The 14,398-nt window shown below is 47.3% G+C and overlaps 1 protein-coding gene across 5 annotated transcripts in view; it reads left to right on the top strand.

Annotated features, from left to right (window-relative positions):
• The window catches only part of phldb1b (pleckstrin homology-like domain, family B, member 1b), a 153,050-nt gene that overhangs the window by 132,487 nt on the left and 6,165 nt on the right, over positions 1-14,398 (top strand). For 4 of the 5 annotated variants that reach the window (XM_085131494.1, XM_085131496.1, XM_085131497.1 and 1 more), the window contains 6 exons: positions 5,938-5,982; positions 6,714-7,050; positions 8,455-8,545; positions 9,059-9,205; positions 12,269-12,488; positions 13,916-14,001. In XM_085131494.1, the coding sequence (XP_084987620.1) occupies positions 5,938-5,982; positions 6,714-7,050; positions 8,455-8,545; positions 9,059-9,205; positions 12,269-12,488; positions 13,916-14,001 (926 nt within the window). The remainder of the gene's footprint in view (positions 1-5,937; positions 5,983-6,713; positions 7,051-8,454; positions 8,546-9,058; positions 9,206-12,268; positions 12,489-13,915; positions 14,002-14,398) is intronic. The other variant, XM_085131495.1, reaches the window with a different exon arrangement.

Genomic DNA, 14,398 nt, shown 5'->3' on the forward strand with positions numbered 1-14,398 from the left:
GCCTGATTATTTAAGACCTTGTATGTAAGGAGCAGGATTTTGAATTCAATTCTGGATTTAACAGGAAGCCAATGAAGGGAAGCCAAAACAGGAGAAATATGCTCTCTCTTTCTAGTCCCTGTCAGGACTCTTGCTGCAGCATTTTGGATTAGCTGAAGGCTTTTCAGCGAGTTTTTTGGACATCCTGATAATAATGAATTGCAGTAGTCCAGCCTGGAAGTAATAAATGCATGAACTAGTTTTTCAGCGTCACTCTGAGACAGGATATTTCTAATTTTAGAGATGTTGCGCAAATGGAAGAACGCAGTCTTACATATTTGTTTAATATGTGCGTTGAAGGACATATCCTGGTCAAAAATGACTCCAAGGTTCCTCACAGCGTTACTGGAGGCCAAGGTAATGCCATCCAGAGTAAGAATCTGGTTAGATACCATATTTCTAAGCTTTTCAGCGCCGAGTACAATGACCTCAGTTTTATCTGAGTTAAGAAGCAGAAAGTTAGTGGCCATCCAAGTCTTTATGTCTTTAAGACATTCCTGCAGTTTAACTAATTGGTGTGTGTTATCTGGCTTCATGGACAGATAGAGCTGGGTGTCATCTGCATAGCAGTGAAAATGTATGCTATGTCTTCTAATGATGCTGCCTAGGGGAAGCATGTATAATGTAAACAGAATTGGTCCTAGCACTGAACCCTGTGGAACTCCATAATTAACCTCAGTGTGTGAAGAGGACTCTCCATTTACATGCACAAATTGGAGTCTATTAGATAGATATGATACAAACCACTGCAGTGCAATACCTGTAATACCTACAGCATGTTCTAATCGCTCTAATAGGATATTATGGTCAACAGTATCGAATGCTGCACTAAGGTCAAGAAGGACAAGCACAGAGATGAGTCCACTGTCAGAGGCCATAAGAAGATCATTTGTAACCTTCACTAAAGCTGTTTCTGTGCTGTGATGAACTCTGAAACCTGACTGAAACTCTTCAAATAAACCATTCCTCTGCAGATGATCTGTTAGCTGTTTGACAACTACTCTTTCAAGGATGTTTGATATGAAAGGAAGGTTGGAGATTGGCCTATAATTAGCTAAGACTGCTGGGTCTAGAGATGGCTTTTTGAGTAAAGGTTTAACTGCAGCCACCTTGAAGGCCTGTGGTACATAGCCGATTATTAGAGATAGGTTGATCATATATAAGATCGAAGAATTAATCAATGGCAGGACTTCTTTGAGCAGTTTTGTTGGAATGGGGTCTAAAAGACACGTTGATGGTTTGGAGGAAGTAATTATTGAAGTTAACTCAGAAAGATCGATTGGAGAAAAAGAGTCTAACTTAACATCAATGGTACTAAGAGTAGCTGTAGATAATATTACATCTGTGGGATGATTATTGGTAATTTTTTCTCTAATGATAAAAATGTTATTTGTGAAGAAGTTCATGAAGTCATCACTAGTTAACGTTAAAGGGATGGTTGGCTCAAAAGAGCTCTGACTTTTTGTCAGCCTGGCTACAGTGCTGAAGAGAAACCTGGGGTTGTTCTTATTTTCTTCAATCAGTGATGAGTAGTAAGCTGTTCTGGCTTTGTGGAGGGCTTTCTTATAAAGCAACAAACTATTTCTCCAGGCTAAATGATGATCCTCTAAATTTGTGACACGCCATTTCCTCTCCAGATTACGAGTCATCTGCTTTAGGGTACGTGTTTGAGAATTATACCACGGGGTCAGGTACTTCTGATTAGAGACCTTAGTTTTCACTGGAGCTACAGTATCCAGAGTCGTACGTAGTGAGGAGGTGAAATTATTAACAAGATAATCGACCTCTGTTGGGGTAGCGTTCAGATAGCTGCTCTGCTCTGTGTTGGTACAGGGCATTGACGATGATAACAGTGGCTGGATTATATTCTTAAACTTAGTTACAGCGCTTTCAGAAAGACATCTACTTTGATAAAGTCCACTCTCCACTGCTGCGTAATCAATTATTGTAAATGTAAATGTTATCAAGAAATGATCAGACAGGAGAGGGTTTTCAGGAAACACTGTTAAATGTTCAGTTTCTATGTCATATGTTAAAACAAGATCTAGAGTGTGATTAAAGTGGTGGGTGGGTTCTTTTACATTTTGAGAGAAACCAATTGAGTCTAACAACAGATTAAATGGCATGTTGAGGCTGTCATTTTTAGCATCTACATGGATGTTAAAATCACCCACAATAATTATTTTATCTGAGCTCAGAACTAAATTAGATATAAAGTCTGAGAAATCAGACAGAAACTCTGTGTAAGGCCCAGGTGGACGATAGATGATAACAAGTAAGACTGGTTTCTGAGTTTCACAGCTGGGGTGGACGAGGCTAAGCATCAGGCTTTCAAATGAATTAAAAGTCTGTCTTGGTCTTTCATTAATTAATAGACTGGTGTGAAAAATTGCTGCCACACCTCCCCCTCGACCTGTGCTTCGAGATTTCTGGTAGTTAGAATGACTCGGGGGTGTTGATTCATTTAAACTAACATAATCATCCTGCTGCAACCAGGTTTCTGTAAGGCAGAGTAAATCAATTTGTTGATCAATTATTAAGTCATGTACTAACAGAGACTTGGAGGAGAGAGACCTAATATTTAATAATCCACATTTCACTGTTTTACTCTTTGGTTCAGATGTGGATACTGTATTGTTCTTTCTTTGTGATTGTTTAAGTTGTTTGTTGCTGGTTTTTAGTTTGTTTTTTGTCTTTTTGGAAGCTGACACAGTCTCTATGGAGATGGGTTTTTGGGGGGGTAGCAGGAGGAGAGAAGCTGCAGAGAGGCGTGTAAGACTGCAACTCTGCTTCCTGGTCCCAACTCTGGATAGTCATGTTTTGAGGGGTTTAATAAATTTGTCGATATTTCTAGAAATGAGAGCTGCTCCATCCAAAGTGGGATGGATGCCATCTCTCCTAACAAGACCAGGTTTCCTCCAGAAGGTTTGCCAATTATCTATGAAGCCCACATCGTTTCTGGGACACCACTCAGACAGCCAGCAATTTAAGGAGAACATGCGGCTAAACATGTCACTCCTGGTCTGATTGGGGAGGGGACCAGAGAAAACTACAGAGTCCGACAGGTCAGGGATAAAGTTATTGAGACATTTAAAGCAGGTTTAGGCTACACAAAGATTTCCCAAGCCTTGAACATCCCACGGAGCACTGTTCAAGCCATCATTCAGAAATGGGAGGAGTATGGCACAACTGTAAACCTACCAAGACAAGGCCGTCCACCTAAACTCACAGGCCGAACAAGGAGAGATCAGAAATGCAGCCAAGAGGCCCATTGTGACTCTGGACGAGCTGCAGAGATCTACAGCTCAGGTGGGGAATCTGTCCATAGGACAACTATTAGTCGTGCACTGCACAAAGTTGGCCTTTATGGAAGAGTGGCAAGAAGAAAGCCATTGTTAACAGAAACCATAAGAAGTCCCGTTTGCAGTTTGCCACAAGCCATGTGGGGGACACAGCAAACATGTGGGGGACACAGCAAACATGTGGGGGACACAGCAAACATGTGGGGGACACAGCAAACATGTGGGGGACACAGCAAACATGTGGCAGAAGCTGCTCTGGTCAGATGAGACCAAAATGCAAAACGCTGTGTGTGGAAAACTAACACTGCTCATCACTCTGAACACACCATCCCCACTGTCAGATATGGTGGTGGCAGCATCATGCTCTGGGGGGGCTTCTCTTCAGCAGGGACAGGGAAGCTGGTCAGAGTTGATGGGAAGATGGATGGAGCCAAATACAGGACAATCTTGGAAGAAAACCTCTTGGAGTCTGCAAAAGACTTGAGACTGGGGCGGAGGTTCAGCTTCCAGCAGGACAACCACCCTAAACATAAAGCCAGGGCAACAATGGTTTAAAACAAAACACATCCATGTGTTAGAACGGCCCAGTCAAAGTCCAGATCTAAATCCAAGAGATTCTGTGGCAAGATCTGAAAACTGCTGTTCACAAACGCTGCCCATCTAACCTGACTGAGCTGGAGCTGTTTCAAAGAAGAAAGGGCAAAGATTTCAGTCTGTAGATGTGCAAAGCTGGTAGAGACAGACCCTAAAAGACTGGCAGCTGCAACTGCAGCAAAAGCTGGTTCTACAAAGTATTGACTCAGGGGGCTGAATAATTACACACACCCCACTTTACAGTTATTTATTTGTAAAAATGTTTGGAATCATGTCTGATTTTCATTCCACTTCTCACGTGTTCACCACTTTGTGTTGGTCTTTCACCTGGAAGTCCAATAACATTGATTCATGTTTGTGGCTGTAATGTGACAAAATGTGGGAAAGTTCAAGGGGCATAAAATACTTTTGTAAGCCACTGTACATGCATGTGTCTTATTGTCCAGGTCACTGGTTCCCAGTGTTGGAGTCTGGACCTCCTGTATGTTTGCAGATTCAATCTGAGACACAGAAGCAATTTGTATATGTTGTTCTATCCTGTGTGTTAGTGTGGTTTCATTAACCCTTTAAAGCCGGTCGGAGCAGCACGCTCTGTTTTGCGTAACTATTTTTAAATCCCGGTAGCTCTGCAACCACGTGAGCTAGCGCAATATTTTTTTTTTTGCATATGAAACCGGAGGAGTTGTACTTACATCTTATGCCATCAGCTTGTCCTCGGTCACAGTTTCCTTCCACATATAACTTTGCAAAAACTGCATAAAAAGCACTTGCAGCAACAAAAACATAATATTCCAGAAACACGCTTTGCTGATCCGATCAGCTGTTTGTAACACTTCCTACATCCATCAGCGTGAACTATCCATGTCCGCCATGACCTGCCCGAAACCGGAAGTGACGTCATTTTGCGGAAATGTAGTTTTTTACCATCAGGGCCTCATGAGCCTATACTGGTGTTTTTAAAAGTTATCTTTGACTTTATGACTTTCTGTGTGGTTTCTGGGATGCTTAGGACTCATATTGCACTGCTGGAAATAGTTTATTTTGATGCATATGCTGCTTTTTTTTGCAAATTTGCATCATAATATTTATTTTTGTTTTTCCTGCAGTGTATAAAAATTGGTGTATTTCAAAAATAAAACTATGAAGACACTCAAAATAAATTTCCTGTGGTGGGAAACTATTTTGTGCAACTTTTTTGTATTTACAGTTTTGAGGGATAAGCCTCTTAAATTTCTCTAACTAGAAATATATGTTAAAAAACAAAAATGATTTTACATTTTTTTGTAGTTTATTGCACTTTTTTGCAATTTATGTAATTACTATGCACTTAATGCAGACATATTATTAAAATCTGGGCTATAATGGTTGTATTGATGTATAGCAACTTGAAATGCTCCCAAAAATGGCTCCACAGCATGTAAACATATAATATAAGCTCTGGTGGACTTGGTTCTATGGTCGGTCTTAAAGGGTTAAGGAGGCAGCAGCAGCTGAGTGCACAGCTGTGATTTTGCTGCTCGTCGTGGACAAACTTCAGATTAAAGCTGAAGGTCTCTGTGATCCTGGAGAGATGCCAGCTTTGCTGTGTTACATGCTGACTCGTTAGTTTTGTATTTGTCTTATTTTCCAAGTGTGCTCTCACTGCATAACATTAATAATATTAACACTGATAATAATATGAAAATAAGCTCATATCAAGAGTAAGCTGTGCTGTGATGGTGAACAGCAGACAGCCTGGTGTGTATCAGGCGTCTGTGCTGCTTCCTCAGGTTCTCGCTAACTTGCTGTTTGTAAGCTAGCTGTGTGTGTGTGTGTCTGTGTGTGTGTGTGTGGCATCAGTGCTCCTAATGCGTCAGTGCCGTGTGACTAAATGGATCAGAGCGAAGCAGTCTGGTGTTTCTAGCTCGGCCACCCACGGCCGCTGGGCTGCAAAGCGGAGCTGCTCACATTTGTCAGCTTTTCTCACGTCTGCTGTGTTGTGTCTGTGCCTGCTGCACCACAGAGCCCCAGACCTCCAGGCAGAGCGCCGTAGAGGGAAGCTCAGCAGGTAGATGGAGCAGCGCGTCCAGGGGTCGCACACACCGCGCTCTGCGTCTGCTCAGCTGCTCTCTGTAAACACAGGCAGGGTCTGAAACCAGCTGTTTGTCACAAAGGTACTGCTGTGTGCCGATGGGGACGCAAAGATGGCGCTTTAGGGCCGCGTAAACGAAGCAGAGGCTAATCTGAAATGAGATGCACTCTGGCAGCGAGCTGCTGCTGATTTATCCATCAAAGGTAACATTTAACAGGATCGTGGCTGCGGCTCGTTTCAGACCCTGTCTCCAGCCCTCCTCATCCTCTCTGGTGTGTCATTAACGCCTCTTTCTTTTCATCTTCTTCTTTGTCTGTAACATTGACTCCTCTCTCTTCCTCCATCAATCTTCCATGAGCCTTCCTGCTGCTGGAGAATAAATGTTGCATGTTCAGTGTTCAGCGAGCTCCTGTTTTGGAGCCAGATGTGTTAGGAGCTGCAGCGGCTTCATTCCTAATGTAGGATGTTGGACGGACGCTTTTGCTTCAACTTTGTGGGTTTTTGTAGTTTTCCTCAAGCTTGTTATCACTGAGAGCACATACGTGTATGTGTGGTGCATGGATCTGTTTGTAGGTTGTGGGCGGGTCTCCTTCACGAGTGCTGATGTCCTTCACAGCTTTGTTTCCTGTAGGAACAAACGGGCCTGCTCACGCTCGAGTCCTTGTTCAGACCTCAGACGCTCACCGTATCCCCCCTCCCCCCTCCAGGTCAGCAGGTCATCGAAGAGCAGCGCCGCCGTCTGGCCGAGCTCAAGCAACGAGCAGCGGCGGAGGCTCAGTGCCAGTGGGAGGCGCTCCACGGCTCCCAGCTCATAACCTCGTCCTCCCCGTCTCCCTCCTACTCACCCATCATGGCCTACAGCCCCACGCTGAGCCACACTTCCTTGGGCCCGCCTCCTCTGGTTCACCACTCCATCCTGCACCATCAGCCGCCGTCGGCCGGGGAGCAGCCGTACGACACGCTGAGCCTGGAGAGCTCGGATAGCATGGACACCAGCGTGTCCACCGGGAACAACTCGGCGTGCTCGCCTGACAACATGAGCGGGTATGACGCACACATGAGGTTGTTAATGTTTGTGTGTAGCTGAACACACGCCCAGATACACCCCGGGTGTGTTGACCTGCTCCAGTGTTCAGACGTCAGCTGCTGACAGAAACACACCAGCTGATCACAGCTGATGAGTTGTTGATGTTTCTCACATGTTTCACTGAACACAGCTGGCTCCACATCTGTTTGATAATAAAAAACATTCTTCATGCTTCTGTTTATTTGGTGAAATGAAAGTTATTGTTACAAAAATGTGTCACAGGCCCCGCCCCTCCCTGAGCCTGGTTCTGCTGGAGGTTTCTTCCTGTTAAAAGGGAGTTTTTCCTTCCCACTGTCACCAAAGTGCTGCTCATAGGGGGTCATATGATTGTTTTTCTCTGTATGTGTTATTGTAGAGTCGACCTGACAGTATAAACCACTGTGAGGCGACTGTTGATGGGATTTAGCGCTGTGTAGATAAAGCTTGATTGAAATGTTAAATTGAGACACACACACACAGACACACACACAGACACACACACAGAGACACACACACACACACACACACGGACGCACAGACACACACACAGACACACAGACACACAGACACACACACAGACACACACACACACAGACACACAGACACACACACAGACACACACACACACACACACACACAGACACACACACACAGACACACACACACAGACACACACACACACACAGACACACACACACAGACACACACACACACACAGACACACAGACACACACACACACAGACACACACACACACAGACACACACACACAGACACACACACACAGACACACGCACGCACAGACACACACACACAGACACAGACACACACACGCACAGGCACACACACACACACACACAGACACAGACACACACACACAGACACACACACAGACACACACAGACACAGACACGCACAGACACACAGACACAGACACACACAGACACAGACACACACAGACACAGACACACACAGACAGACACACACACAGACACAGACACACACAGACACACACACACACACACAGACACACACACACACACACAGACACAGACACACACAGACACACACACAGACACAGACACACACAGACACACACACACACACAGCTGCTCATCTTCAGACTCCCCCTGTGAGTTTTATCCACAGTGGGCTCGTTTACAGTCCTCACAGCTCACACGTGGTTTGTTCACATTATGAGGAGTTTAATGGGACTGAAGCTGTGATGACGAGCACAGGGATCAACTGCAGTCGTCCCACTGACGTGATTAATGCTGCAGCCTGACCTCGTTAAGTTTTCATGTCTTTGGGCTTTAGATGCTTTTATTTTGTATTTGTCGACTTATCGCTGTGACTTTGTGTAACTAATGTGTTTGATGGCAGCGTCGGAGGCGTGGACGCCCTGAAGATCGAGGAGATGGAGAAGATGCTGAAGGAGGCGCAGCTGGAGAAAGCCAGACTTATCGAATCGCGGGTAAGAAGCGCCGTCACAAGTGCTGCGGCGTTCGCTGATGATCCTGAATCCATACTCGCTGAGCGATGAGTTCTCGCAGCGCTCCCGTCGATAACTCGCATTTTTTTAAAAATCTAAAGTTCCTGACAGCAGAGCTGCTGATTATTTTATTGGACTTTGCACATCTTTGTTTGCCTCGATGAAGCAGCTCAATGATCCATCCATTATCTTCTGTTCTGAGTCTGACTGCGAGCCAATTAGGAAGTCTCACACAAAGGCCGAACGAGAAAAACAGTGAGCGCCTTTGTTTCTCACAGTCGTAGTGCTGCAGTGTTTTCGTCTTCCAGTCTGCGTCGATGCGTTGTGTGTGTCTGCCGATCGTTACGCCGAGTTTGGTGTTTAAAGAAGCTGCGCGGTGGTCAGCAGCTCCCGGCGGGACCCCATGTACATAAATGTATGAAGAGCGAACACGTGCGCTCTGCCAAACCCTTCCACAGATCACAAAAAATATTTAATGAAAGCGCTGTCCGCTAGGAACGGGAGAGCCTGGCTCGCCGTCAGATGCTCGAGGAGGAGAGGCGGAGGAGGGAGGAGGCGGAGAAGAGGCTGCAGGATGAAACTTTCCACCGGCAGCAGCTGGTGGAGAAGGAAGTCAAGATGAGGGCCAAGAACTTCTCTCAGGTCAGTGAAAGCAGGTGTGATCGAGTCTGTGTGGCGGAAACGTGCAGAGCGACTCGACGGGCGGGTGTGGCGGCGCCACGGGCGGCTGGCGGCGCATAAATATGGCCGTGCTCGTAACAAAACCAGCCCACGTGCATTTATGATGTAAACCTGAAGCCTGTGTGGCCGTAAATACTGTTCATCGACACGCAACACAAACGTGGACGCGTGCTCCAACGTTTACAGCTGTTCTCTTTACCGCCGTGGAGCTCGCCAACAGTTGAATCCATGTTAAGGTCTCCACAGGTGAGCCTGTAACAGGACCAGTTTCATGGTCGGAAACATCTGGGTCAGACTGACCTGCTGATGTTTCCAGCTGTGACGGAGCAGCCTTTAGTTTTTCATGATGTGTCAGAATAACGGTTGAAGCATCGTGGAGCGCACATTAGTGACCCAACAGGGCTAAGTCCTCTTTACTCCACATCTGTCCTGCGTTCCTCTTTACTCCACATCTGTCCTGCGTTCCTCTTTACTCCACATCTGTCCTGCGTTCCTCTTTACTCCACATCTGTCCTGCGTTCCTCTTTACTCCACATCTGTCCTGCGTTCCTCTTTACTCCACATCTGTCCTGGGTTCCTCTTTACTCCACATCTGTCCTGGGTTCCTCTTTACTCCACATCTGTCCTGGGTTCCTCTTTACTCCACATCTGTCCTGCGTTCCTCTTTACTCCACATCTGTCCTGCGTTCCTCTTTACTCCACATCTGTCCTGCGTTCCTCTTTACTCCACATCTGTCCTGCGTTCCTCTTTACTCCACATCTGTCCTGCGTTCCTCTTTACTCCACATCTGTCCTGCGTTCCTCTTTACTCCACATCTGTCCTGGGTTCCTCTTTACTCCACATCTGTCCTGCGTTCCTCTTTACTCCACATCTGTCCTGCGTTCCTCTTTACTCCACATCTGTCCTGCGTTCCTCTTTACTCCACATCTGTCCTGCGTTCCTCTTTACTCCACATCTGTCCTGCGTTCCTCTTTACTCCACATCTGTCCTGCGTTCCTCTTTACTCCACATCTGTCCTGCGTTCCTCTTTACTCCACATCTGTCCTGCGTTCCTCTTTACTCCACATCTGTCCTGCGTTCCTCTTTACTCCACATCTGTCCTGCGTTCCTCTTTACTCCACATCTGTCCTGCGTTCCTCTTTACTCCACATCTGTCCTGGGTTCCTCTTTACTCCACATCTGTCCTGGGTTCCTCTTTACTCCACATCTGTCCTGGGTTCCTCTTTACTCCACATCTGTCCTGGGTTCCTCTTTACTCCACATCTGTCCTGGGTTCCTCTTTACTCCACATCTGTCCTGGGTTCCTCTTTACTCCACATCTGTCCTGGGTTCCTCTTTACTCCACATCTGTCCTGGGTTCCTCTTTACTCCACATCTGTCCTGGGTTCCTCTTTACTCCACATCTGTCCTGCGTTCCTCTTTACTCCACATCTGTCCTGCGTTCCTCTTTACTCCACATCTGTCCTGGGTTCCTCTTTACTCCACATCTGTCCTGGGTTCCTCTTTACTCCACATCTGTCCTGCGTTCCTCTTTACTCCACATCTGTCCTGCGTTCCTCTTTACTCCACATCTGTCCTGCGTTCCTCTTTACTCCACATCTGTCCTGCGTTCCTCTTTACTCCACATCTGTCCTGCGTTCCTCTTTACTCCACATCTGTCCTGCGTTCCTCTTTACTCCACATCTGTCCTGCGTTCCTCTTTACTCCACATCTGTCCTGCGTTCCTCTTTACTCCACATCTGTCCTGCGTTCCTCTTTACTCCACATCTGTCCTGCGTTCCTCTTTACTCCACATCTGTCCTGCGTTCCTCTTTACTCCACATCTGTCCTGCGTTCCTCTTTACTCCACATCTGTCCTGCGTTCCTCTTTACTCCACATCTGTCCTGCGTTCCTCTTTACTCCACATCTGTCCTGCGTTCCTCTTTACTCCACATCTGTCCTGCGTTCCTCTTTACTCCACATCTGTCCTGCGTTCCTCTTTACTCCACATCTGTCCTGCGTTCCTCTTTACTCCACATCTGTCCTGCGTTCCTCTTTACTCCACATCTGTCCTGCGTTCCTCTTTACTCCACATCTGTCCTGCGTTCCTCTTTACTCCACATCTGTCCTGGGTTCCTCTTTACTCCACATCTGTCCTGCGTTCCTCTTTACTCCACATCTGTCCTGCGTTCCTCTTTACTCCACATCTGTCCTGCGTTCCTCTTTACTCCACATCTGTCCTGCGTTCCTCTTTACTCCACATCTGTCCTGCGTTCCTCTTTACTCCACATCTGTCCTGCGTTCCTCTTTACTCCACATCTGTCCTGCGTTCCTCTTTACTCCACATCTGTCCTGCGTTCCTCTTTACTCCACATCTGTCCTGCGTTCCTCTTTACTCCACATCTGTCCTGCGTTCCTCTTTACTCCACATCTGTCCTGCGTTCCTCTTTACTCCACATCTGTCCTGCGTTCCTCTTTACTCCACATCTGTCCTGGGTTCCTCTTTACGCCACATCTGTCCTGTGCACGAGGAGTTCTGCATTTTCATAGGACATTAAAACATGTGGCATAAACCTGACTTTGAAATATGAAACGTGTGATTTGTGCCTGATGTGGGCGCCTCGTTATCAGGCCGTCCACAGACAGGTGGAGGAGGTGGAGGTTAAGGTTGTCAGTGGATCAGACTGTGACTGGCAGCTTGGTGCGGAGACGTTTCTGTCTTACTCACCCCAACCAATCACAGCAGATGGCCCCGCCCCTCCCTGAGCCTGGTTCTGTTGGAGGTTTCTTCCTGTTAAAAGGGAGTTTTTCCTTCCCACTGTCACCAAAGTGCTGCTCATAGGGGGTCATATGATTGTTGGGTTTTTCTCTGTATCTATGAAGCGCCTTGAGGCGACTTTTGTTGTGATTTGGCGCTATATAAATAAAATTGAATTGAATTGAATTACTGTGTGTTTATGTGTTCGTGTCTGCAGACCTGCAGCTGCGTCTGCATCTGCATCGTCCGTATCAGTCACTCCTCTGCCCGTGTCTGTCCACGCAGGCCCGTCCTATGACTCGCTACCTGCCCATCAGGAAGGAGGAGTTCGATTTGCGCTCGCACATCGAGTCGTCGGGTCACGGCGTGGAGACGTGCTATCACGTCATCCTCACCGAGAAGATGTGCAAGGGCTACCTGGTGAAGATGGGAGGCAAGATCAAGTCGTGGAAGAAACGCTGGTTCGTGTTCGACCGCCTCAAAAGGACGTTCTCCTACTACGTTGGTAAGTGTCTGCTGTGTTAGCGTGGCGCCTTAGCGTGGCGCTCTTTGTCTGTCCCAGTTTAACACCTGACAAAGTCAAAAAGAAGAAAGGGGGCCTCAGCAGCAGCGGTGCCCGACCTGTTTTACATCAGTCGGTTCATGTCTGACAGAGTTTTCATGGCCTTTAAAGCGCCGCGGATAAATAAGATAAGATAAAACTTTATTAATCCCTCAGGTGGCTTCCTCTGGGAAATTCAGTTACAACAAAATACAACCAAAACAAGAAGATTTGTTTATGACACACGGGAAAAGACCCAGGGAACCCGAGCTAATGATAAAAACCCTGAAAACCTTAAACTTCACAGCTGAGCTTCAACTCTCGCTACCTAACGTGGCCCCGCCCCTGAGAGCACACCTGCGTTCTTCAGGGAAACCTGATGTATCTGGTTTTCAGATGCTCTGAAAGTTTCATCACTCAGTCCGAGGGGATGATGTTTGTGTCCTCGGTGATGCTGAAACCAACACAGAGACAGAAAATCATCCACCTGCGTTTCTCAGCTGGATGATTCTCATGTTCAGCCGTCAGAGGAAAGCAGAGCGAAGCAGCAACGCCGTGCTGCGTGAGAGCGTGCGTCCTCCAGGCTCGGAGCAGATCTGCGTGCACCTTGCAGGCTGTCATTTGAGCGGCGAGCTCGGGGACGTCCGCTCGCTGACGGCCTTTGAAGTGCTCAGAAGGTTCCGCTTAAAGCTGCTTAAAGCGAACCTTGTTGAAAGCGAGCCAGGGCGAGGAGGTGTGCAGAGATTACTTTGGCAGCAGTTAAAATGCACTCGGCGCCGCGCTCTCTGAGGAGCTGATTGAGATGCACCTCTCGCCCTCTTCTCTTGACCTTGAACAGTGTTTAACTAGAGGTGACGTGCAGAAGTCACAAGCGGCGCTAATTCGCATTAACCAGCCTCCACCAGCAGCAGCGGCGGTGGGTCGTCGGCTAGTTTAGATGCAGCCTGATGAGATGCAGGGCTGTTTGAATGCTAAAGAGGTCGTTAGCAGATAATAGCAGCGCATTAAAGGCAAAGCGCCGTTCCTCGAAATGAAGCGGCGTCTCTACCTACTACTCTTTGAGTTGGCTCGTGGAGTGTTTGTGCCTGGAGGTAGAGAGGGGCTGAGTTCCCCACCGGTTCCTGACTGCAGTTCTGCAGTGGCTGATGAAACAAACTGCAACCCTGTACCAGAGCAGCGTAAGAGTGCAGGCAAGTGTGAAAATACAATGAGAGCACCACTGGCTTAAAAACAGGGGGGGGGGGGCCACTGTGCTTGTCCTTCTCCATCCATCACTCTAATTGTACTCTGGTCAAAGTTTGACTCTGTCAGCGAGCCGTGTCCCTCGATCCTGCCAGCCTGGGAAGTGCAAACGTTTGAGTTTCTGACCAAAGCTCGTTTCTGTCCCGCAGACAAACACGAGACCAAGCTGAAGGGAGTCATCTACTTCCAGGCCATCGAGGAGGTTTACTACGACCACCTGCGCAGCGCCACAAAGGTACAAGTCTTCATCCTTCTTTCCTTCACGCCTCCTCCTGTCACACAGCAGCATGTGCATCCTCGCTCTCTGCTCGCCGCCTGACCTCAGCCGCCGTGCGCTGTAGTTGTGCTGACACCCTCAGTGACAGTCGCACCCTAACTAATCCTTCCCTGTGTCTGTCCCAGTGATCCCAGTACAGACCAGTGGAGTGCTCCCTCATTCATATGCTTCAGAATACATCCAAGCTGTATTTGTTAAGTGCTGCCTCTGTTCACAGACGCCTGACGCAGCCGTAGGTGTCTCTCCGCTCGTGTTTCTCGCTGCTCGTCTTGAGCCTCCACGTCTTGTCACTTTATTTATCTGCGACATAAAGCCGAGCCGCTGTGTTTGACGGGCTGTCGCAGCACACCACGCT

Source organism: Neolamprologus multifasciatus, chromosome 14 (genome assembly GCF_963576455.1).
Source record: "Neolamprologus multifasciatus chromosome 14, fNeoMul1.2, whole genome shotgun sequence".
In the NCBI taxonomy this organism is placed as follows: Eukaryota; Metazoa; Chordata; class Actinopteri; order Cichliformes; family Cichlidae; genus Neolamprologus; species Neolamprologus multifasciatus.